This window comes from Ceratosolen solmsi, unplaced genomic scaffold (assembly GCF_000503995.2).
Source record: "Ceratosolen solmsi marchali unplaced genomic scaffold, CerSol_1.0 scaffold29, whole genome shotgun sequence".
Classification (NCBI taxonomy): Eukaryota; Metazoa; Arthropoda; class Insecta; order Hymenoptera; family Agaonidae; genus Ceratosolen; species Ceratosolen solmsi.
In genome coordinates, this window is record NW_011948417.1 from 9,531,888 (window position 1) to 9,555,360 (window position 23,473).

Genomic DNA, 23,473 nt, shown 5'->3' on the forward strand with positions numbered 1-23,473 from the left:
GAATTTAATTGATTGATTTAACTTTGCTCCATTATATATTGCCATTTTTATCTCAGATGTTATATCCTTTATTAATATTGTAGATAGTGTCATAATTACATTACGACCTCATAGATAATATTGTATCAAACGTAAACATAAAATTATATATAGTACAAAATATTTTTGTTCTAAGTATATTTATATAGGTCTTATATATAAATACTGTAAGAAATCGATAGTTCAAACAGAGTAGTTAATTGTTTTTAAAAATAATACATGCATGCTACATATTACGTGATTGATATAAAAAAATAAGTATATACATACGAGTATACTTCGAAAACTAAATTTAAGTAAAAAATAACATTTAAGATGGATCACTTTGTTTCAAGTGTGCATCTAGTATTTGTTATAAATTAGTTGAGCAGACATGAAATAGAAAATTAGATTTAAAATATTTATAATTAATAATGTGAAATTATTTTTTCGATCTGATATATAAAGTCGAAGGTTATTAATTATTATAAAATAATTCATCTATAACCTAAATTATATGACTTGTAAAATTCAATAAAGAATGTTATGAAAATATATATTTACATTTAAAAATATTGAATTTGTTATTTTATTTTTGTACCTTGTATATTTATTGACACAGATGAAAAAATTTTTATAAAATAAATTAACAAAATTGTATAAATCAATAAAATAGTTTTTGATTCCGAATTATTTATTAAAAAAAGAGAAGAAACAAATAAAGGCTATATTGAAAAGATTTTTTTAATTTTACAGGATTTTTTCAAAGAAAAAATGTCGAAAATAGAACTCCCTCCAAGTGAAGATTTAATAGTAAATTCCAGTCTTATAATTAAGAAAGATTTTTTAAAAAAAAAAAATCATTTTGAAAGATGCGAAGTTGCAAATATAGAAGTAACAGTATTTTTGAATAGATTAATTGACATTTTTGAAATTTTAATGATGAAATTAGAGTTTGCTGTAAGCATAGAATTTTTGTTTTATGAAAAAAATTACTTTAATTTAATTTTTTTAGAATTAATTTTATATTATTTAGGCTACTTTACCTGCAATACTTTCAAGCCCAAAAATATCTGAAGTTTTAATGCAGGAAGAATTAACACAAATAAATTCTGCATTTATTTCTTGTTCAGATTCTCAGAAAATTTGTAATCAAAATGAATTATCACGTAAGTAAATGTAATGTTTAAATAATTCTTAATACATTTACTCACAATTGTGATATGAATTATTTATGTTTATTTAATTGTGTAACAGAAAAAATTTCATCTTTATAAATATTTTATAATTCTAGAAAAATCAGTTATTTTCGAAAATACAACAACTAATATGAAAATAAATGAAATGGATTGTAAGAATTCTAATAAATCTAATATATCATGTAGATCTATGAAAGAAAATATTCGAGTTAATAATGCTCTTCAAGTACTTAAGATACATACGTTATTATTACATATTATTAATATTATTATACATATAACCACGATGAATAATTTGTATAAATATTTGAAAACAATTATTTTTATTCCTTAAAATTAAACTTTATACAAGTTCTTTAAACATAATATTAATGAATATACATTGAGAGGTTCATTTCAATATCCATCTATTCTCCACATTAAATCCAATTAAAAACCAAATTCTTTTAATTTTAAGGTTTGCCAAATTTTCATGAGTAAGCTTCTGGTTTTGTTTAATTTTTATGCAGTGTATGAAATTTTGAATAAGTGCATTATTATTAAAAAAAGAAAAATATATGTAGCGTTATTTCATTAGAGGAAGAAATAAACTTATACAAAAACTAAAAGCAATTAAAAAATTAAATCGACAACTTATGTTAATCTGCACTTGAATAAAATTGTTAGAATTCTTGTTTTATTTATTATTTTAATTATTTAAAGATTTTCTATTAATAATAAATAAAAAATATAAATAAGGGCTACCAAACAAGTAATAATTTATTAAATATAATTTCTTTATCTTTTATACATTAAATTAATATTAGTAATTTCATGTTGTTTATGTTAGTCCATATGTTGTATTATATGATTAATTGTTTAATAACTAATTTTTTTTAATTTATAAATTAAAAATTTTATTATCATTAAAAATAAATTTTACTTTGATTTTTTGTTTTTATTTTTTGAACAATTTAGTTTAATTTGAAATGAATATTTGATATTGAAATAATTTATAATACAAGAGATACTGATAAATATTTTAGAAAAATTGTTATTTTAAATACTTATTCTTTACATAAAATATAAGTATCTAAACTAATTATTAATATTTCATTAGATTTTAATTTCTAATGAAATTATTTATGAACTATCCAAAAATAGTCAAAATGATATTAAAAGATCTACTGTTAATTTTATGCGTCAAATCAAGTATTTTATGGAATTTATTATTTCAAAAACAAAACTAATGCCAAATGAAGAAAGAGAAAAAGAACTATATTTACGTAAAATTTATAACGATATGGAGCAAATAAAAATAGAAATGTCTGGTATAACTATTTAAAATATTACATTATACAAGTATTTTTTATTTTACAAATAATTGTTAATTATTTTTTTTACAGAATTAATAGTTTGTTTAGATAAACAAAAATCAAGTTATCAAACGGAGACAAAACAATTATCAGAGCGAGTTAATAATTCTTTGAAAACATGGAATGAAATAAAAGAAAATTTTCAGAATCAATTAACAGAAGCATTGTAAAATTAATAATATATTAACGTATAATGATTAAGAAAAATAATATAATATAATATAATAATATACTCCAATATTTTAGAGAAAATTCGAAAAATAATTTAGCTAAATCTCTTTCACTATTCACTGACAGAATGAAAAGTCATCAGCAAACATTAGAAAATTTTAAAATGCAAGTAGAATTGGAAAAACAAAATAATCGGAAAATAGAAACCGAGATTCAAGGGAAAAAGTATTTACTTTTGTGAATATGTATTTTTTAATGATCGTATTTTTACATAATATTTTATTAATTATTATTTATTATAGATTTAAAATTGAATCTCAATTACTATCTTTAATTATGAAATTTGACTCTGAAGTTGGCGATAAACAAGAAACTTATGATGAGTTGATAACTGTATATGAAGCTTTAGATCAAGAAAGATCGCAATTAACAGTTATTAATTTTATTTTATGCAAATTATTTAATGTTTGCTATATATATACATATATATATATATATATATATATATATATATATATATATGTGTGTGTGTGCGTGCGTGCGTGTGTGTGTGTGTGTATATACCAAATTGAATGTTTGAAATATAAATTTTTCAGTCTGAAATGGATAAACAGTTAATTATTTATGAACAAATTATATCAGAAAAAACAGAAAAAGAATTTCAAATTTTCTATAAAAAATATAAGATTTTTGTAACTAATAGAAGTGCTAAAATAATTCAACGGTGGTGGCGACAAATATATGCCATGAAAAAGAGCCTAAAGAAAAAAAAGGTAGAGTTTTGAATTTTAAATTATTATGACAATTTTATAATTTTTAATAAATATTTTTATTTTAGGGAAAAAAAAACAAAAAATAGATAAGAGTCAAACATAAAATATATGAATATTTTTACATTTTAATTACAAGTGTATGAATCTTTTATTTTATAATATATATTTTGAAAATTATATTAAGAATATTTAATTGTAATTATTTCAAAGAGAAAGAAATTGTATGTGCATAAATGCATCAATGTTCAAATAAAAGAAAATCGTAAAATAACGTTTGAAATAACTTCGCTTTATTATGTGACATTTTTCATTTTTATTCAATATTAATAAATTTAATTAATGAAGTACTTAAAAACGAATTTATTTAACTATATATTAAAAATATATCTTTTAATATACTTGAGAATAAGTCGTTAATTATTTGAGTCGCAATTACTTTATTTAAAAGACCTAATAATGGACGATGGTGAAGTTTACGATAAAGATAAGGATCCTCGATTTGATTTTATTCTACAATATTTGATTAATAAACATAAACTGAAAATGGATGTGTGGTTCCAGTTAAAGGCAAATAATAAATATAAGGTGGAATTATTAATTATATTATTTTATTGAATAACTTACAGTTTAGGAATAATCGTTGCATTACGTTTTTATGCGATAAAAATCGTAGTATATTAAAACATAATATGTAATATGGAATATATTATATATAATATATAATTATATAATAAATATTAAATAGTATATATTCTCTATTTTTGAAAATAGAAAAATAATTAAAAAAACTAAATTATTAATCATTAATGTAAAAATATATGCATTTCTTATTTTTACTACCAATATTAGCATTATATTGACAATTTTTCGTTATTTATCAGCCATTGTAGTGCATTTACTTAATAATGAATTTTAAACATTATTGTGCTATGAATAAACTTAACTAATTATCTTTTATAGAATATAATGCTGCACTTTTTTGAGATAGCAACGGAAAACATGCTGTTAATAGAAATGTCTCCAGTTGGTATCTTGATTCCGTTTTCTTTTATACAGCTGAATTATAAAACGCGATACTGTTACTTCTTAAAACGCGATTCTGTTGTACTTACGGGTGATAATTGCCAAGAAATGCTATTGATTGGCGAAATGATGCCGAATTCTTTTGATGAATTGGCCACTATTGTACAAGATGTAAGTTGTAACAAAATAACTGGTATATTTTAAATTTTAAATAATTATTATCGAGAGTAATATCCAATAATACGTTATTGAAACAAATATTCATTCTGAAGTAGATGCATGTTATAAATTTTTAATTGATTACCCTTTTTTCTAAAATACTCTTTATTAAAAATATAAAGAACAATTCATTTTATATTTATAGAAGCAATTTATCTCAAAAAATAAACTTACATAAAGTTCTTATCGAATAATTAAATTTATAGTAAACTTAATTTGATTGAAAAATCGGTAAATTTTATTATTGTTTTATCATCTTTGGTAAATGTTCGTTGCTATTTTCTAATTATAGCTTCCTTTCAGTCCTACAATCTATGTGCAACATTCGTTCTTTTATGTTTAAACGTGAATTATATCGAATACCGGTATTTGTAATTAACAAGAGTCGATATAATTAGCGATATTCTGATTTTGCTTTTAATTATTCAAGTTTATGTTCACATTTGATTGCTGATCGTCTTTTATTACATATAGAATTAATATTATCCTAATAATATGTTCGGAAATTCTTTAGGTTTTCATTCCTATTTTGACAAATCCAGAAAATCGCCATGAATGGCCAGCAGTAATTGCCGAAGACGTAAAGAGGCATATTTATGAACTTCGTAATTTAATATGTGAGGTAATCGTAGCTATTTATGTTCTGAAAAAATTAATTTCTTCCTGTTTATAAATTTTTATTGAAAGAAAAATTTTATATTTTACACTGTACAACTACGTATTAATAGTTTAAGTTGTTTCAAAATTCTTCATTTGATTGCAGTTGTTGATAAAATAAATTTATTATAAATTTGATCACTTAAAATATGTCCTATCATGTATACAAAGTATATAAAATTTATCTTAATTTATTAAAAAATAATTTGTATAAGATTTAAAAATAAGATTCATAATTGATATTATATCAATTATCAATGATAAAATTGTTTGCTAAAGATTAAAAGTAAAATTGGTGGAGAAACGATGTTGCCAATGCCGATGGATATTGAGCAGATCTTTGGAGAAGATCCAGTATCATTGAAACTAAAGGCGAACATTGAGGAAACTGTTGTGAAGTGGTCAAAAAATATTAGCGAGGTTCTCTCTATATTTTTTATACCAGAAGAATATCCTGTGCCTAAAGATGGTTAATATTTGAATAATTTTATTTTATAGTCAATACTTACGGTTAAGCTGATTTCGTCAATAACTTAATACAAGTACATGAACTCTTGGAATATTTTAAATCATATTTATGTATTTTATATAACTAGTATTTTGTAACTAGTTCCTAATATATTATTCAAATAGATTATTAAATCAATTAAAAAAATTATATGAAAATAAACATAATATTAATGAACATTAATAAAATACTTAATAATATAGTTAATTTAGATGCTAAATAATTTAAAATTGTTATTTTGATTAATTATTCCGAAAATTTACCTCAATTTCTTAACAACTGAGTATGAATCAAATAGAGTGACATCTCTGAATAAACAACGCCGTTTTATAGCGATAAATTAATATTTATAAAGAAAATATACATTTATGTTAGTAATAAAAAAAATAATAATAATGTATAATATAAATATCTTAACTATTCACTTCTAGAAATTACATTTTGGAGAAAAAGACTTAATAATGTGGAGTTAATTTATGATCAATTGAGAGATCCACGAGTCAAGAGAATGGCAATAATATTAGAAAAATTTAAGAGTCCTTATCTAGAATCTTTAGAAAATAATTTTAAAACTATTGTTGGTGGTAAAATTTATAACTCTTTGTAATAATTATAGTACTTATAAAAAATACTTATTGATCATTTTTAATTATACTTGAATATATATATAAATATGAAATTTATTTCTGTAATTTCAGCTTTATCTAAAATAAATAAATTATAACAAATTTTTTTATCATTCATAACAAATAATAATTAATAACAACTATAAATAATATATTTTTATTATACAGCTGTAGTTGAAGCACGTGAGATTTGTTTATACTTATTGCCACTCGAAAAGCTTTTTCAAGAAATTGAAAACCAGTCCAATTTTTTGTTGATTGAATCGAAATTAAAACCTTTAATGCATTGTATTTGCTTGACTTGGTCTCGTTCGAAATACTATTGCAAAAGTACAAATATTGTGACGCTTTTCCAAGAATTTACGAATCTAATTATTATGAAGGTAACATAATTTAAAAATCTAAAAATTTAATAATAAAAGTAAAAATCTTTATTTTTACTATATTTTATTTATAATTAACATTTTATATATCTCAAAAATAAATAATCTCTGGATATATATGCATGTTTTATTGAAATTAAAAAAAAGTTTGTATAGTATTTTAAAGAAATTACTCATTTTACGTTATAATTGTAAAATATAAAATATTTATTATTTAAAAAAAAAATATAATAAAATAAATACCTTTTTTATTTGATAATTTTTATATAATAATTTGCTGCTTGTTATTAATTATTAAGTTGAACTTATCAGTGTTAAGCATTTTATATCAATATTAGCCAATTTACTAATTAGCATAAATTACGATTAAGATTGAATATTAGCATAATTGAAAATTATAGATACATAAGAATAAGTATATGAAAATTTATTCAATAGCAAAATGAACTTTTGAATAAAAAATCAAGAAATACTACACTTAGATTTCATTATTTAACTGTAATTGGATAAGTATATAAATGGTATATTCTTGAAAATAACTTATCAAAATCTTTTATTAATTTAAAAATGTAACACAATATTTAGATCAGTATGATTACTTTGAATTTTCAATGTCATTATCAGTAGCACTTAATAGATAACATACATATTGGAATTAGATAGATATTTTGGTATTGTATATTATAACTAATAAATGTACAAGTAAAATGAATTTTAGTTTAATTTTTCAATTTTCTTTATTATTAAATCTTTTAAAAGAACGAAATTATTTTTAAATACACAAATGCACTAATTTTCGTAGGCTTCTGATTATTTGGATCCAGGTTCACTATTTCAAGGAGAAAGTGAAGACAGTTGGAATAAAATTAATCAAACTATAAAAACTGTCGATCATTATAAAGAAGTTTTTAATATTTTTCGCGGCAAAGTCGTAAGCTACTTTCGCAACACGCGAGATCCACTTGGTTGGAATTTTCATGAAAAATTAATCTTTGAAAGACTATTCAAGTTTTCTGAGCGTTTAAAACAGTTAAAGGTAATCCGGATTTAATATTATTTTATATAAAATTATTTAATGAATATTAAAATCCATAAAAGTAGTTATTATTTTGTCTTAACAAATGTAAAAAGAATAACATAAATTTGCATTTAATTAATAAATAAATTAATATAGTTACTGAAATTTCTAGTTGTATTTTATTTTTTGTAATTTATTATATGATAATATAATCAATGTTCAAAATGCAAAAATAAGAGCAAGAATTAAAAGTGAACCTAAATACGTTGTTAAAGTTGTTTTAATAACATCGATATATAAAACACTTAAATTAATAATTATTTTTTAATTTCTATATAACTTTATATATTTTATATACTTTATAAATATATAACTTTATATATTATATATATACATAAATACGTTGTTAAAGTTGTTTTAATAACACCGATATATAAAACACTTAAATTAATAATTATTTTTTAATTTTTATTTAATAATGTAAAAATAATATTTTATTAAAAAAAAATATATATTATTTTATTAAGTGAAGTTAAATTATATATACATTCTTGCAAATTTTTTTTATAATAATTGTACCTAGTATATTAAATTAAAATATATTTATTAAATAATTTTGTATATCCCTATTTGTATAAAATATGTTATTTTGCAATAATTTAAAATTATCATGTGGATAATTGCAATATGGATATTTTTATATTTTTATTGTTGTCTATATATAAATATAGAATTTTTCTTATATTTTAGATTATTTTTGAGATTGCACGAGAGTATTTTAAATTAGAAAAAATTGAAATTGCTGGACTTAAAGGTAGAAAATTAGGACCAATGGTTTTAGAGATTTATGAAAGTTTTATAAAGTTTTACAGTAATTTTTCAAATGTCAACTACGATATGTTACTACCTGAAGATTCTAAGTTTGATAATGATCTACAAACATTTTTCGCTCAGGTATATTTATATATATTTTTAAAAGTTTTTTATTAAAATAAATTAATAATAAATAATATATCCAGTGATAAATCAAGATTAATTATTAATTTATTGAAATTAATTTATCATTGTTATATCGTTAATGTGGTTATGTATACTTCAGATCTTAATAGTAAATTACTGACGTATAATTTTCTTAATATACTATACTTTTTATTGAAATATCTATTTGCAATGTATATTAATCTGTATATATTACAGTTAAATTTATATTTCTAATTTTTTTTTTAATATTTCAATGTAATCCAGATAAAATTTTATTAATTTAAAAATTAATATAATAAATGCAAAAATGTTTTTTAAATTTTATAAACAATTTCTATGCTAAAATATTTTAACTTAAAAAAATAATCATATTATGTTAATTACATATATTTTTTATTTACTAAATTATAATAATAAAGCGATCTTCATTTTAAACTTATCTGCATTAATATTAATATATTTATCTAATAACAGTAATGATATCGCGGGTTATTAAATGGAAAAATATTTACATTTACTAATATTTAATTTAATAAATAATAGGTATTCTGATTATTGAAAAAAACGTTTATCAAAACTTATGTAGTTGAAAAGAAAGATGTTCACTATATATAAATTATTATAAATTAAATATAAATTATATTCTTATTCATAATTGAATCATAATAATGAATTTTCAATTGTTAGATATTTATAATAAATATTTATAATTTTAATTATTTACTAATATTCATAAGATTTTTAAATAATTCTTTATTACTATCAAAACAAAAAAATTTAATATGATTATAGATTGAAGAATTTGATAGAAGATTAGGTACGATTTTTTATCAAGCTTTCTCAGAATGTCATACGTTAGAAAGCATGAATAAATTTATTTTAAATATTGGAACAATAGTTAACAAACCAATTATTTTTCAACAATTATGGCCGTATTATGAAACGATATTAATTAAATTACACGAAGAAATAGATACGGTAAAAGTATGTACTTTTGTGTTACAAATTCTTTTAATACAATTTCAAATAAAAAAAAACTATATAGAATAAATTGTGTTCATCAATTAAAAAGCAAATCTAAATCAAATTCTATTATAAAAATGTTAAATTTGTGTTAAATGTACTAATTATCCCTCAAACTTGTAGGTGATATTTGATAAAAATGTAATATTATTTCAAAATAACGATTACATAGATATCGATGAAAATTTTTCTCCAATAGCGAGTAAATTTTGTTTTTTAAGAAAATTAAAAATTCGTATTGGGAATGCAATCGAATGGACTAAAACCATAGAACATCCAATTATACATTCTAATTCCATGATATTTGCTATGGAAAAATATAATGAACTTCTTGTAAGATATTAATTTTTTATTATATTCTACATGTAGACTTATAATTTTTTAAAAATTATTTTATTGTAAATTATAAAGAAATTAATAAATGAGAAAGAAGAAGAAATTTTTGTACAATGGGCAGAAAAAGTACCGGAATTATGTGAAATTGGGTTATTAAAAACTTTATTTCTTAAAGAAGAGGATGAACAATTAGCAAGCAATTTTGACGAAAATTTGGGAACAATTATACGTGAAGCAAAATTTATGATAATGATTTTGGACATAACAGATTTACCGATTGAAGCTTTAGATATTTTTGAGAGGGCTACCTTTTTTTATGATAGCAGTTTAAAGGTTAATAATATTGCAAAACGGTGAGTAATCTTTTTAATACTTGTAATATTATCTTATGTAATAAATATTAAAGTACAATCAAAAAAAGAAATTCTATTCAAAACTGATTTTCATTTTTGGTTAACATAATAAATTTTATATTTTTAATTTCTCTTAAAAATGAGATTTTTATATTAGGTACAATCAAATAAATAACTCAACATCTGAAATTGAAACATTTTTAATTAATGATGAAATGCGAACAATTAATGAGCTGCTAGATTATGCTCAAGAAAATTATACTTGGAATACACCTGGTAATATTGCTTATGTTATTCCACATTGAAAACGTGATAAAAAAAAAAATAAATAAATTGAAAATAAAAAAATTAAATATAAAAAAATTAAATCAATACCCAAAACTCAAACTAAAATTTGTATTACAATTATATGTGATATAATATTTAAAAACTTATAATATTTTAGTAATTGCTTTTAAATATAATATTTTAACAATTGTTTTTGTAGTAAAAGATTTTAAAAGAATTATTTAAATATTAAAATAGTTGAAAAAAAAACATAAAAGTATTTATGTATAATACGAACTTTCATTCTTATAAAAATTGTATGAATTTTGTTCTTAACAAAGATGTAGCTGAATATGTAGAGAAGTTGCATGATATAGTTACAACGCTCCATCAACGAATTTTCCTCGCTCAAGATAATCTAGCAAAATTGTTTTCACGACTTAATAGCTGGGCAAAAACTCCAGTTATCAAGCGAAAGGACAATAAGGTCAACAAGTTATTAGCTATTGGTGATAGAAAGGAAATATTTAAGAAGAGGTATGATTTGATATCATCCGATGCGGAAGAAATTGATCGGGTCCTCGAATTAAACTACAAACTATATTTCGATTTGATCCCTGATCGAATAGAATTATATGAAGCTAATGGTAATGTTAAATCACGAAATACTATCATTTATTATATTTGATTTTTACAAATTGTATGTTCAATGAATTTTAATATCTGTATTGGCAATGTAACGCATACCGATTTTAACGAAAATAATAATATTAAAACAATATATTAGAGAAATATTTGTTCTCTATTCTTTTTTCTTATTTTAATTTTAGATGAATATTTATTAGAATAAATAAGAGAATCATTTTATATTAGAAACTGTCTTAAAACTTGGCTGCATAATAAAATTAATGAAATATTTTTCGATTTTTAAATAAACAGTTATAATTATAGTAATATTATTTATATTAGTAATTAAAAAAAAGACTTTATATTTATAAAAATATAAATATTTATGTTTTTTATCACATTCATACAATAATACTATTTATTTAATTAAAATATTAATTTCATTACCAATTTTCGTTTTATTTTGAGGAAAGAAGTTTCAGTAAATGAAGAGGAGGAAGAACGCAGGTAATGTATTAGATATTATTATCATTTACAATAAAAATCTAAGTATTTTTAATTTTTATGTCGTAGTTTCAATCGTACAAAAATTTTCTTATAATAATTATTAAATTTAATGTGATATAAACTACATCGTGTATAAATTTAAATATAAATTTAAAATTCACGACAAAAATTTCAAGTATATATATATATATATATATATATATATATATAATCCTCTTTGAAGTTACTCTAAATTAATCAAATATAATTTAATTTTTATGTAAAAATGATAATTTTAGTATGAGGGAAGAAAAAACAGAGACAGTAAGCGATACAATTACGGAAACTGAAGAAAAAACAGAAATGGAAGAAGTATCTGAAGTGTCCCTATCACCTTCTGAGAAACTTCGTCGTGAAGAAGTGTCGGCTATGGAAGCTGAGCTCGAAGAGCAACATCGAGAAAAATGGAAAATGTACTTAACATATGTTGATGAACTCGTCGTCAAAGTCCTTATTCAAGCCATTACAACCAGGTTGAGTAATTTTAGAATATGTATTGTTGTTGAAACATTTTAGAAATATATTGTTAAAATTAAAAAATTCAACGATTAACTCCCATTAATAATTGTTACATATTATTTTAAATCAGAGTCATATAAATCTAAAATTTTCATTTTATTTAAAAAGAAGTTGGACCTCATATACACAGAATGTTACAATTATATTAAATAAACAAAAGTTACAAAAACATTTAATATATTATCTCTTATAATATATATATATATATATATATATATATATATATAGATGAATAATAATTTCAATTGGTTTAAATGAAAATAGTACAATATTATATTTAGTATTCGTTATATAATCAATGAAACGGATGAGATGGCAGACATAAAACCTCTATTTGAGATACAGCTTTTACTAGAGCCCTGGGGTATCGTATATGATCCATCCGTAGATATCAATGATTCATCGAGTTTTTACGCCCTTTACGAGGATATTATGCTTGATATTATGAGAATGGCTACTTTAATACCAAGAATTGATTCCAAACTGATACCTGATCGCGAGTTTTATACAGTATGTAATTTTAGTTAGTAATTTTTAATTTTTAATTTTTCTGCAGCATATATACATATATTTAAGAAAGTCTTGAATGTGTAATATTCGGCGAAAAATTAAAATACAGTTAACGTAAGAAAGTTAAAATACTTTACCGATGAGATTTTACGGATTTAATTAATTAATTGCAATTTGTTGTAATTACATTTGATTTACATATGCAGACCTATATACTTATTTAAATTCATGTAAAATTGATATTACTTTTGAATAATATAGTACGTCATTCAAACTAATAATTACATTTATTAATTAAACTTGATACTTTAATTATCTAGATTGACATGGCTGAAAACGAAGAGATAATAGTAATTCTTGAAGATACTGCAACTCGGTTTAAAAAAGTATCAAGACAAGCTAAAGAATATGCAAAGGTGAATATAAAGATATAATACATTTTTATAACAATATAAAAACAATATTAACAAACGTGATTATAAATAGAAAAACATCTATTTTGATGAATTTTTTATGTTGAACGACAGAAGGTTTTTAATTTACTATAACTTTATGAAATTTACTGGAATTATAAAGTCTTGAATTATCCACTTAATGTCGAATAAAAGCAGGATATGTAAATAAATATGTAATCATTGCTGTAGACAAACAATCATTCCATTTCGAACTCCACATTGATACGCTAATTTTTATCATGTTGCACGATTCTTTTAAAAGTGTATATGTATTTTTAATTATTCTATATTTTTTATGAGTAATGTATGTAAGAAAATTCATCTAACATTTTTTTGAGATAGCATTTTTTCTGCATATAATATCTATCAATTATATCTTCATTTGCAGTGAATTAAATTTAAATAATTTTGCAAAAGTATTTACCTACATTAATTTTTTTATTTTTTAAAGGTGCAGTTTTCACATTTTAAAATTGGATTAATAAAGAAAAATCTATTGTATTTAATGTAATATAATTTTTATTTTTAATATAAGATTTATTTCATTTGCTTAATATGAAGATCACCTGTGAATTAATATAAAATTACTGAATATACTGTTATTAAATATACTTAAACAAGAGATTATAATTAATAATAAATAAACATACATTATTAATTATCTCTTTACAAAATTAAATTTTGTCATTAATTCTTCATTAGTTTCATTATAAATACAACTTGAATTAAATGATATTTATTATTAATAAAAGTTTATATAAATTAGCCGTTCGTTCAAAATCTCTAATATTAATTACTAAGAAAATACATTATTGACCAAGTTAAAATTTTGTTTATTAAATATTAGAAAAAATGTTGAAATAGAAAATACAACTTTTTCTTTACACACCGATCATAATGTACAAAATAAAAATTTTTTAAATTATTCGTTTAAGGACCACATACTGTATTTATCTACAGATTCATTTTAATTCTTTTACTTTTTAAACTAAAATTTAATAGAATGTCGTGAAATTTATGAATTTTTTCTACAGTATTACATATTTTGTGTAGAGATTCGAAGAATATTCGTGGCTTTGGCTAGATGACACGGATTTGTACTTAGAGTTTTTTTTGCACTTTGCTCGTACTCCCACTGAAGACGAAAAAATCCATGTGGCTCAAACTGGAAATTTTGAAACGTTGAATTCACAATCTTTTCATAAGCCAGAACTAGGGGATTTCAAAAGCGAATTGGATAGATTTTTAGATCTATACAATACATGCAATACAATTGAGAATACAAGAATTTTCAATAAATGGTTGAGGGTTAATTTAGCGGCAATGAAGCAGGGTTTTCTTAATACCATTTGCAAGTGGTCGAACATACTGAAACAACACTTAGTTAATCGTGTTAATAGAAGGTGTTTAAAACATATTAATTTTATATTCTTATTTAACTTAGAATATTTATAAATTATTTACATGAGAAATATTTTTTTTAAATTTCAATAAAAAGAATTTTATCTCCGTACTAATTTGTGACAATATCTTGTCCTTAACAAAAAATAATGTATATATAAATTATTTAGATATACTATATAATAATAAACTGCAACATTAAAAAAATGAATAAAGTCACCAAATTATCAAAAATAATTGAATATAAAAACACGTAATGAGTACAACTTTTTATATGCTTTGAAATATATTTGCTTACATTTCATTTAATCAAACCGATTGTATTTATTCTTATAATAAGAGGCTTAATGCTATTATAAACCAAATTTACTTTGATTAAAAATTCTAATTTTCATAACGGATTGTATGAAAACTCATATCTGTACATATATTAATATTTTATATATTAATAAACATCTTTATTTTATCATTAAGAATATTACATCACATACTATGTTTTTATAAATTTGTAATGCAATATGGAGTACATTCTCTGACATTAAGTTACTTTTAAATTTTATAAATAAGTTAATTTGAAATAATTTTTAGTTTGGAAGACTTGACAGAATTTTTCAAGCAAGCTCATACACGATTTGTACAACCTGTAGAAAAAGACGATTATGACGGCCTTCTTAACACAATTTATTATTTGAAGGAAGTTAGAGATCGTACATATGAAATTGACCATATATTTATACCTATTAAAGTAAATTTTACTTACATTTCTGATTTCTTTTTAATATTTTACTAGTAATAATAATATGTTTTAATATATATTTATATAAATTTAATTATATAACATATATGTTTGCTATAAACAACAGTATTTTTTCATAAAATATTTGATAAAATTATTAATATATGTAATCAGTATTATAAATAAAAAACTTTTATAAAAAAAAAATAAATATTATTTATATATATATGTATACAACAACAAAATTCAATATTTAATTGTTGCATAAAACTTTAATATACTAAATGAACGCAGTACGCATAAGTAAAAAATTTATATAAATTTTTCACATATTTTATTTAAGGATACCATTCAATTATTATATGAATATCAAGTGGAATTTAATGAAGAAACTCATAATTCTTTAATAGAACTACCAGAGTATTGGACCTCAATAAAGAAAATGGCATCACAAGTTAAACAAATAGTTGCACCTCTGTTTACCGCACAAGTTGATTGGCTAAAGAAAAAACTTACGTACTTCGATTATCGCCAACGAAAATTATTAGTAAAATTTCACAGCAACGAAGCCTTTAAGTAATCCAATTAATGTTTGATTAAAATTAATTACCTAAAAAAATGCAATTATTATTACGAATATATATATTTTTTAATACGAATAACTATTAAACACATATAAATACTGACTTTTAATTTTAATATTTTCATATTTTCGTTTTATTTATTTATTTATTTTTTCAAATATATATTATATTAAAAATATAATTAGTTTTTTATTTGATACGTTTTAATATGAGATATAGAATATAACAAACACCGATTATAATATAATATAATTATCAAAGTTCAAATTATCTTATTAAAGTTCATTTCTCTTTTACCTATAAAGTCCTGAATGCGAAGATACATATACAGTTCTTGACGTCATGAATTTGCATGTATTCGAGTTATTAGAAGAACTACAGGAGATGACTCGAACTTCGGAAATATTTGAACAACCAATGCCCGAATTCAAGGAAATTGAGCAGGTTCGTCGAGAAATAAAAATGTTGAAGAAACTGTGGGACTACATAAATGTAATTGTTTCGAATCTAGACGAATGCAAGAAAACTATATGGAAGAAGTTAGATATAGAAGGCATTGATATTGAATGCAAAAAATTCACAAGGGAATTAAGACGTTAGTTTTCTAAAGTTTCTTTTATCATTAATATTCTTATAATATTTATAAGAAATTATAAACATTTAATTTGATTAAAAAGAATTATTTTAATATGTATCTCATACTTAATTTTATTTTTATATTGAATAGTAATCAGAGTACTTATATATTTCTGTACACAGTTTTAGATAAAGAAGTAAAGTCTTGGGAATTGTATCGGTTCATTGAAAATCAGTTACGAAACATGATGTCATCTTTAAGATCTGTTTCAGAATTGCAAAATTCAGCAATTAAGGAGAGACATTGGCAACAATTGATGGCTGAAACTAAGGCAATTATTTATTATTAAATATATTAATCCGCGTAAATTATTATTTAACGCTTATGTTTTTATATTCTTATGTAGGTGAAATTTACAATGAACGATAAAACAACGCTCGCTGATCTATTAAAACTTGATTTGCATAAATATGAAGAAGAAGTGAAAAATGTCGTTGATAAAGCTGTTAAAGAAATGGCAATGGACAAGATATTAAATGAATTGAATAGTGTATGGAATCAACTAGAATTTGAAAGAGATTTCTATGACAGAACAAAATTATATATTTTACGAATTAATGAAGAGACAATAGATATATTAGAGGAAAATCAAGTAATTGGTTTTAATTATAATTATATTTAAAAAATGAAACAAAGCAATTTGTATAAGTAAAATTTGGTTTTGTCAATATTATCTTTACGATATATATATATATATATATATATGTATACAATAAGAATTCTCAATAATTATTGTATTGTTATGATCTCCTATATTATCTTTATTCTAAGAAATGTTATATATTAGGTACAACTGCAAAATATGCTAGCTTCAAAGTTTATTGGCTACTTTTTAAAAGAAGTATCAGTTTGGCAAGAAAAATTATCTAAAGCAGATGCAGTCATTAATATTTGGTTTGAGGTGCAAAGAGCATGGGTGCATTTAGAAAGTATTTTCATCGGTTCTGAGGATATTAGAAACCAATTGCCCGAGGATTCGAAGCGATTTGAAAAAATTGATCGAGATTTCAAAGTATTAAAAAATTTCTTTTAATTAGTAAACTTACGAGGAATAAAATATTTTAAAACAATTTCTTTAACAAATAAATGTTATTGTTTCCAATATATGAATAACAATAGAATCTATATGCAAACATACATAATATATGTACATATATGAATCTTCATTTATTGAAATTCTTTGTTACATATTATTGATTATATTATTTTACTATTAAAATAATATTTTTAATTAAGATCTTTCTAAAATTGATTAATAACACAATTTTAACGAAATAATGTACAGCAAATTTTTTTGAAAATGATAAAAATATAATAAAAATTAAAGTATAAAAGTGTTAAAATATTTAATAAAAACATATTAAACAATATTCTTTATTATATTTAAGTTAATTCAAATATATTAATTTAAAATTTTGAAAAATTAATCGACCGTTATATAAAGAAAGGGTGCTATAATACATTTAAAATCAAATATTGAAAGCAGCAAGTTTATATTTTTCAAAAAATCTATTTTTTAATTGCATCGATTCTTTTATAAATTTAATATATTTAATAAATATAATAAATACATTTAAATAATATCATTACAGTCTCTGAAAATTATGATTGAAATAAAATGACGATTTTTTATGAAAATTATAAATAAAAAAATAAAAATAGGCTTAAGTATTTTATTAATAAGATTGTATGCGATTAACAAATTTTCTTAGTTCTAATGTATTTCATAATATAAAATAAATTTTTTATCAAATTATTTCTTCAGGATTTGCTACGAGATATGTCATTAAATTTGAATATAGTTAAGGCAACGAATAAACCATATTTACTTGAAAAACTCGAAGAGTTAGAAAAGCAATTAAATTTGTGTGAAAAAGCACTTGCTGATTATCTAGAAACAAAGAGGCTGATTTATCCAAGATTTTATTTTATTTCTCCTGCAGATCTACTTGATATTTTGAGCAATGGTCAATATAAACTATTAAATAAAATAAGATATTATTATAATTATTGTATGATTCTTTATTTAAAATTGTTCATTCTTAGGAAATCATCCTGAATTAGTTTGTAAGCATTTATCAAAATTATACGATTCCATTGCTAATTTAACATGGAAAGTGGAAAATGGAAAATATACTAAGATAGGTAAAATTTCAAAACCATTATTACATAATAATGATAAGGGATTGAATTAATATTAAATTTTAGCATATTATATAATTTTGTGCTTGCAAGGATAAACATTTTGTCATCATAATACGTTTTTGATAATATCCATAAAAATTACGTTTCTTTTCTATTCTCAGCGTATGAATTTATTGCGAAAGATGGAGAAAATATGAAGATGTATGGATTATGTGACTGTAGTGGAAAAGTAAGAGTAACATTAAATTCTTATTTAACATCAGTAAATAAATATTTTAGTATATAGTATTTCTTGATATTATTTACTTTTTCAAGTAAGTCTATGAATTTTTTATTTATTTATTAATAAAAAAAAAAGGTTTAAGTTTAAAAAATATAGATGCATATATGCAATATGTATAACGTAGGTGTACATATGCGCGTAACATACATTAGAATAAGTAAATTTAATATTAAAACAATTTTATTTATTTGAAACTACTGTGAATATAAGTACTTGAACTTCATGATGCATAAATTGAAGTTTTCCTAACAGTATTATTAAAAATTTTATTTTGGTATTTTCAAGTATAAATGTTCTTTCGTTATAAGAAAGAATAAAAATTAAATACAAATTTAAATGATTTTTTTTCTGATTAGAAATTTTATATTGTCCTTCTAATCAAAATATCTTTATCATTTTTAAATAATTATCTTAGTATTCATTAATGAAATAGGTAATAATGAATTTATTCAAAAGATAAATAAAACCTTTGATAAGATTACAAATAACTTATATTACAAATACTTTGTATTATATTTATTTCCTTTTTTTTTGTAATTCAATTGTTAATCAATCATTAAATTACAACTATGTACGTCTCATTTTAGTAAAATTTTCATACTATAATTGCACATTATTATTTTTATTAAATATTATTCCATAATTAAAATTAAATTAAAATTAATTTATTAATATAAATTTATTTTATTTTAATTAATATTTATTTAATGTAAATATAATAATAAAGTAAGTACATTATTATTAAATAATTTTATATCTGTATTATTTATTTCATAATTAATATTTTAATTATTTTTCCTTGTTATTATATAATGATTTTCTTTATTAAAATTTTTTTTTTAAATTGATGAGTATTCAAAATCTTTAATAGAACTACACGTATATTAATTTATAATCTTATCAAATGCAGGTAGAAGTATGGTTAAATCGAGTCACAGAGTCAATGAAACGCACAGTAAGATTTCACTTTAGTCAAGCTGTAAACTCTTATGTTCAAAAACCTCGAGATGAGTGGTTATTTGATTATGAAGCTCAACCAGCACTTTGTGGTACGCAAATTTGGTGGACTAGTGAAGTAAACATGGCATTTGCCAGATTGGAAGAGGGTTTTGAAAATTCTTTAAAAGGTATGAACTAAATATTAAAACTTTTAAAACTTTAATATCAATTTAATATCAATCAATATATCAATATCATTGTTTGTTTGTGTGTATTAAATTATTTAAGTAGTAAATGTAAAAAGAAAATCTGGACATTTGAAATTTAATTTTTCTATAAAATACATTAGTAAAATATTACTCTTTTAAAAGTATATATTTATTTTTTATCTTGTCAATAATTTTAATTTCGATAATTGAAAACGCTTTAGTCATTAATGAATAGCTATAATTATATAAAGCAGGATACCATAATAATATTTTAATACATATTAAATAAATAATAAAACAAGAAACTTTTTTTAAATCAAGATTATCAGAAGAAACAGAGTGTTCAATTAAATGTTCTGATTTCATTGCTAATCGGGAATCTAACAGAAAATGATAGACAAAAGATCATGACAATTTGTACAATAGATGTCCATGCTAGGGATGTTGTTGCCAAGTTGATTACAATGAAAGCTGAGACGGCTTCAAGTTTTCAATGGCAATCACAATTAAGACATCGGTTGGATATTTAATTCTTTTTCTTAATCTTAATTGTTTTGCACCAATGTATATCGCTATATACTTATTAATCATGTATAAGGTTATTAAAATAAGATATTGGAAATTAGTTAATTTTTTTTTTTTTTATAAAAATTATAAAACTTGTATATTCAATGAGAAAATCATTACAAAAAATTGTCACTTTTATTATTTATTATTAATAATATAATTATTATCTGTATTTTATTATTATTATTGTTTTAGTAAAACAAAATATTAGGAGAAGTATGAATAGGGCGAACATTCATTTTTCCGTAATTTCTTAGATGGGACAATAAACTTGGTGACTGTTTTGCAAATATTTGTGACGCGTGCTTCGGTTATTGTTATGAGTATCTTGGCAATACACCTCGCCTCGTTATAACACCGCTTACTGATCGCTGTTACATTACATTAACACAATCATTGCACTTGATAATGGGAGGAGCACCCGCAGGACCAGCTGGTACTGGTAAAACTGAGACAACCAAAGATCTTGGCCGAGCATTAGGACAGATGGTTTACGTTTTCAATTGCTCTGAACAAATGGATTATAAGGTTATTAATATTGAATTCCAGCAAGAAATATTTTGATATTCAATATATAATAATTCAATATATAATAAATAAATATTTACGATCTTTTTAAATGTTTATCAAAAATAAAAACGATAGATTTTACGTTATAATATCACATTTAACATTATTGAATAGAAACTGAACTATTGCATTATAATTAGTGATGAGAAAATTGATAATAATTATATTTTTCTTTTATACATGATAAATATTAAATTATTAAATTTCTATTTGAATTATTATTAGTGTAATTTTATTTTCGAACATGCTAATTAATTGGGAATTTTAAGTTCTCGGTAATGTCATTCAATGTTCTTTAATTAAAAATATTTATATTATATTTGAAAATGGTTGATTTTTTTAGTCTTGCGGAAACATTTATAAGGGCCTTGCCCAAACCGGTGCTTGGGGTTGTTTTGACGAATTCAATCGCATCAGCGTAGAGGTACTTTCCGTAGTATCAGTTCAGGTAAAATGCGTATTGGATGGTATAAAGAACCACAAGAAAACTTTTATGTTCTTTGGACAAGAACTAAACCTCATTTCAACTGTTGGCATGTTTATTACTATGAATCCTGGATATGCAGGTAGAACAGAACTGCCTGAAAATTTGAAAGCACTTTTTAGGTAAAAAATCATGCACTAGTCGTCATCTTATTATCTTATTTTATTATAGAATTACATAGTCTGTTTTACTGATTAACTACTTTATATTAAACATTATTAATTTCAATAATAATGCTGCATTATCAGTGTTATTTTTTTTTTATTATTTTTTTCTAAAACAATTTTTTAAGATATAAAAACAATGTATTCCCAACACATAATTTAAATATATTTATTAATAAACTTTGCTAGGCCTTGCGCTATGGTAGTACCCGATTTTGAATTGATTTGCGAGATCATGTTGGTAGCCGAAGGCTTTCAAGAGGCACGATTACTTGCCCGCAAGTTTATCACTCTTTACACACTATGCCGAGAACTATTGTCTAAACAAGATCATTATGATTGGGGTCTCAGAGCTATAAAATCCGTGCTTGTAGTAGCGGGTAAGCTGAAGAGAGATGATCATCTTAGGCCCGAAGATCAGGTCCTTATGCGCGCTCTCCGAGACTTCAATACGCCCAAGATCGTCACTGACGACGTGCCAATTTTTATGGGTCTTATCGGTAAATTTGCAAACCGTGTGCACTGTTTTTGCACCGTGTTTATGATCTTCCCATTTTTACTTATTAAAAATGAATTCAATTAAAGTTTCTCAATTCTTATTAATTCTAAAATTTTTCAATCTTCATTTTATTCATTTTAATAATTACTTATACAATTAAAATAATTAATAATTTATAACCATCTATATTGTACATATAGTATCTTTGTTCATTGAAATTAATTGAAATGAATTTTATTATTTTGAAATTAATTCTATACTTTATTACGTTTGATTTGTATCTAATATATAAGGTTTACCTTTTAAAACAATATTTGACAATACATTAATAAAGTTTGTAATCAATAATTACTACTGATGAATAATACTCCAAGTACAAGTTTTAATTATAATTTTTATTTTATATTTTGTAACGTAATACAAATTATAAAAATTATATTGCAGTCGATTAAAATATATTATATTATGCAGGTGATTTGTTCCCTGCTTTAGATGTGCCAAGAAAACGTGATCTCGATTTTGAAAAGAAAGTTAGAGAAGCTACTTTAGATTTGAATTTACAACCTGAAGATGGTTTTATATTAAAAGTACGAATTGAATAAAGTAAATTTTTTATTATTTCTCATTTTATTATATTTAATTTTATTAATTATAATATATAAAAACTAATTTTATTTTTTTGGTAAGG

At 21.9% G+C, this 23,473-nt stretch overlaps 1 protein-coding gene across 1 annotated transcript in view; it reads left to right on the forward strand.

Annotated features, from left to right (window-relative positions):
* The first annotated feature begins 4,059 nt into the window (after positions 1-4,059).
* The window catches only part of LOC105359823 (dynein beta chain, ciliary), a 38,217-nt gene continuing 18,803 nt past the window's right edge, over positions 4,060-23,473 (forward strand). The window contains exons 1-33 of the mRNA XM_011496529.1: positions 4,060-4,101; positions 4,477-4,710; positions 5,273-5,380; positions 5,695-5,884; positions 6,355-6,507; positions 6,718-6,932; positions 7,735-7,968; positions 8,701-8,904; positions 9,724-9,915; positions 10,078-10,287; positions 10,366-10,643; positions 10,801-10,919; positions 11,252-11,557; positions 12,011-12,044; positions 12,323-12,556; positions 12,884-13,112; positions 13,433-13,528; positions 14,621-14,970; positions 15,557-15,713; positions 16,048-16,280; positions 16,594-16,883; positions 17,048-17,196; positions 17,272-17,517; positions 17,713-17,937; positions 18,691-18,892; positions 18,972-19,070; positions 19,232-19,299; positions 20,264-20,480; positions 20,823-21,018; positions 21,326-21,596; positions 21,982-22,244; positions 22,476-22,786; positions 23,257-23,372. Coding sequence (XP_011494831.1) covers positions 4,060-4,101; positions 4,477-4,710; positions 5,273-5,380; positions 5,695-5,884; positions 6,355-6,507; positions 6,718-6,932; positions 7,735-7,968; positions 8,701-8,904; positions 9,724-9,915; positions 10,078-10,287; positions 10,366-10,643; positions 10,801-10,919; positions 11,252-11,557; positions 12,011-12,044; positions 12,323-12,556; positions 12,884-13,112; positions 13,433-13,528; positions 14,621-14,970; positions 15,557-15,713; positions 16,048-16,280; positions 16,594-16,883; positions 17,048-17,196; positions 17,272-17,517; positions 17,713-17,937; positions 18,691-18,892; positions 18,972-19,070; positions 19,232-19,299; positions 20,264-20,480; positions 20,823-21,018; positions 21,326-21,596; positions 21,982-22,244; positions 22,476-22,786; positions 23,257-23,372 — 6,471 coding nt within the window. The remainder of the gene's footprint in view (positions 4,102-4,476; positions 4,711-5,272; positions 5,381-5,694; positions 5,885-6,354; positions 6,508-6,717; positions 6,933-7,734; positions 7,969-8,700; positions 8,905-9,723; positions 9,916-10,077; positions 10,288-10,365; positions 10,644-10,800; positions 10,920-11,251; positions 11,558-12,010; positions 12,045-12,322; positions 12,557-12,883; positions 13,113-13,432; positions 13,529-14,620; positions 14,971-15,556; positions 15,714-16,047; positions 16,281-16,593; positions 16,884-17,047; positions 17,197-17,271; positions 17,518-17,712; positions 17,938-18,690; positions 18,893-18,971; positions 19,071-19,231; positions 19,300-20,263; positions 20,481-20,822; positions 21,019-21,325; positions 21,597-21,981; positions 22,245-22,475; positions 22,787-23,256; positions 23,373-23,473) is intronic.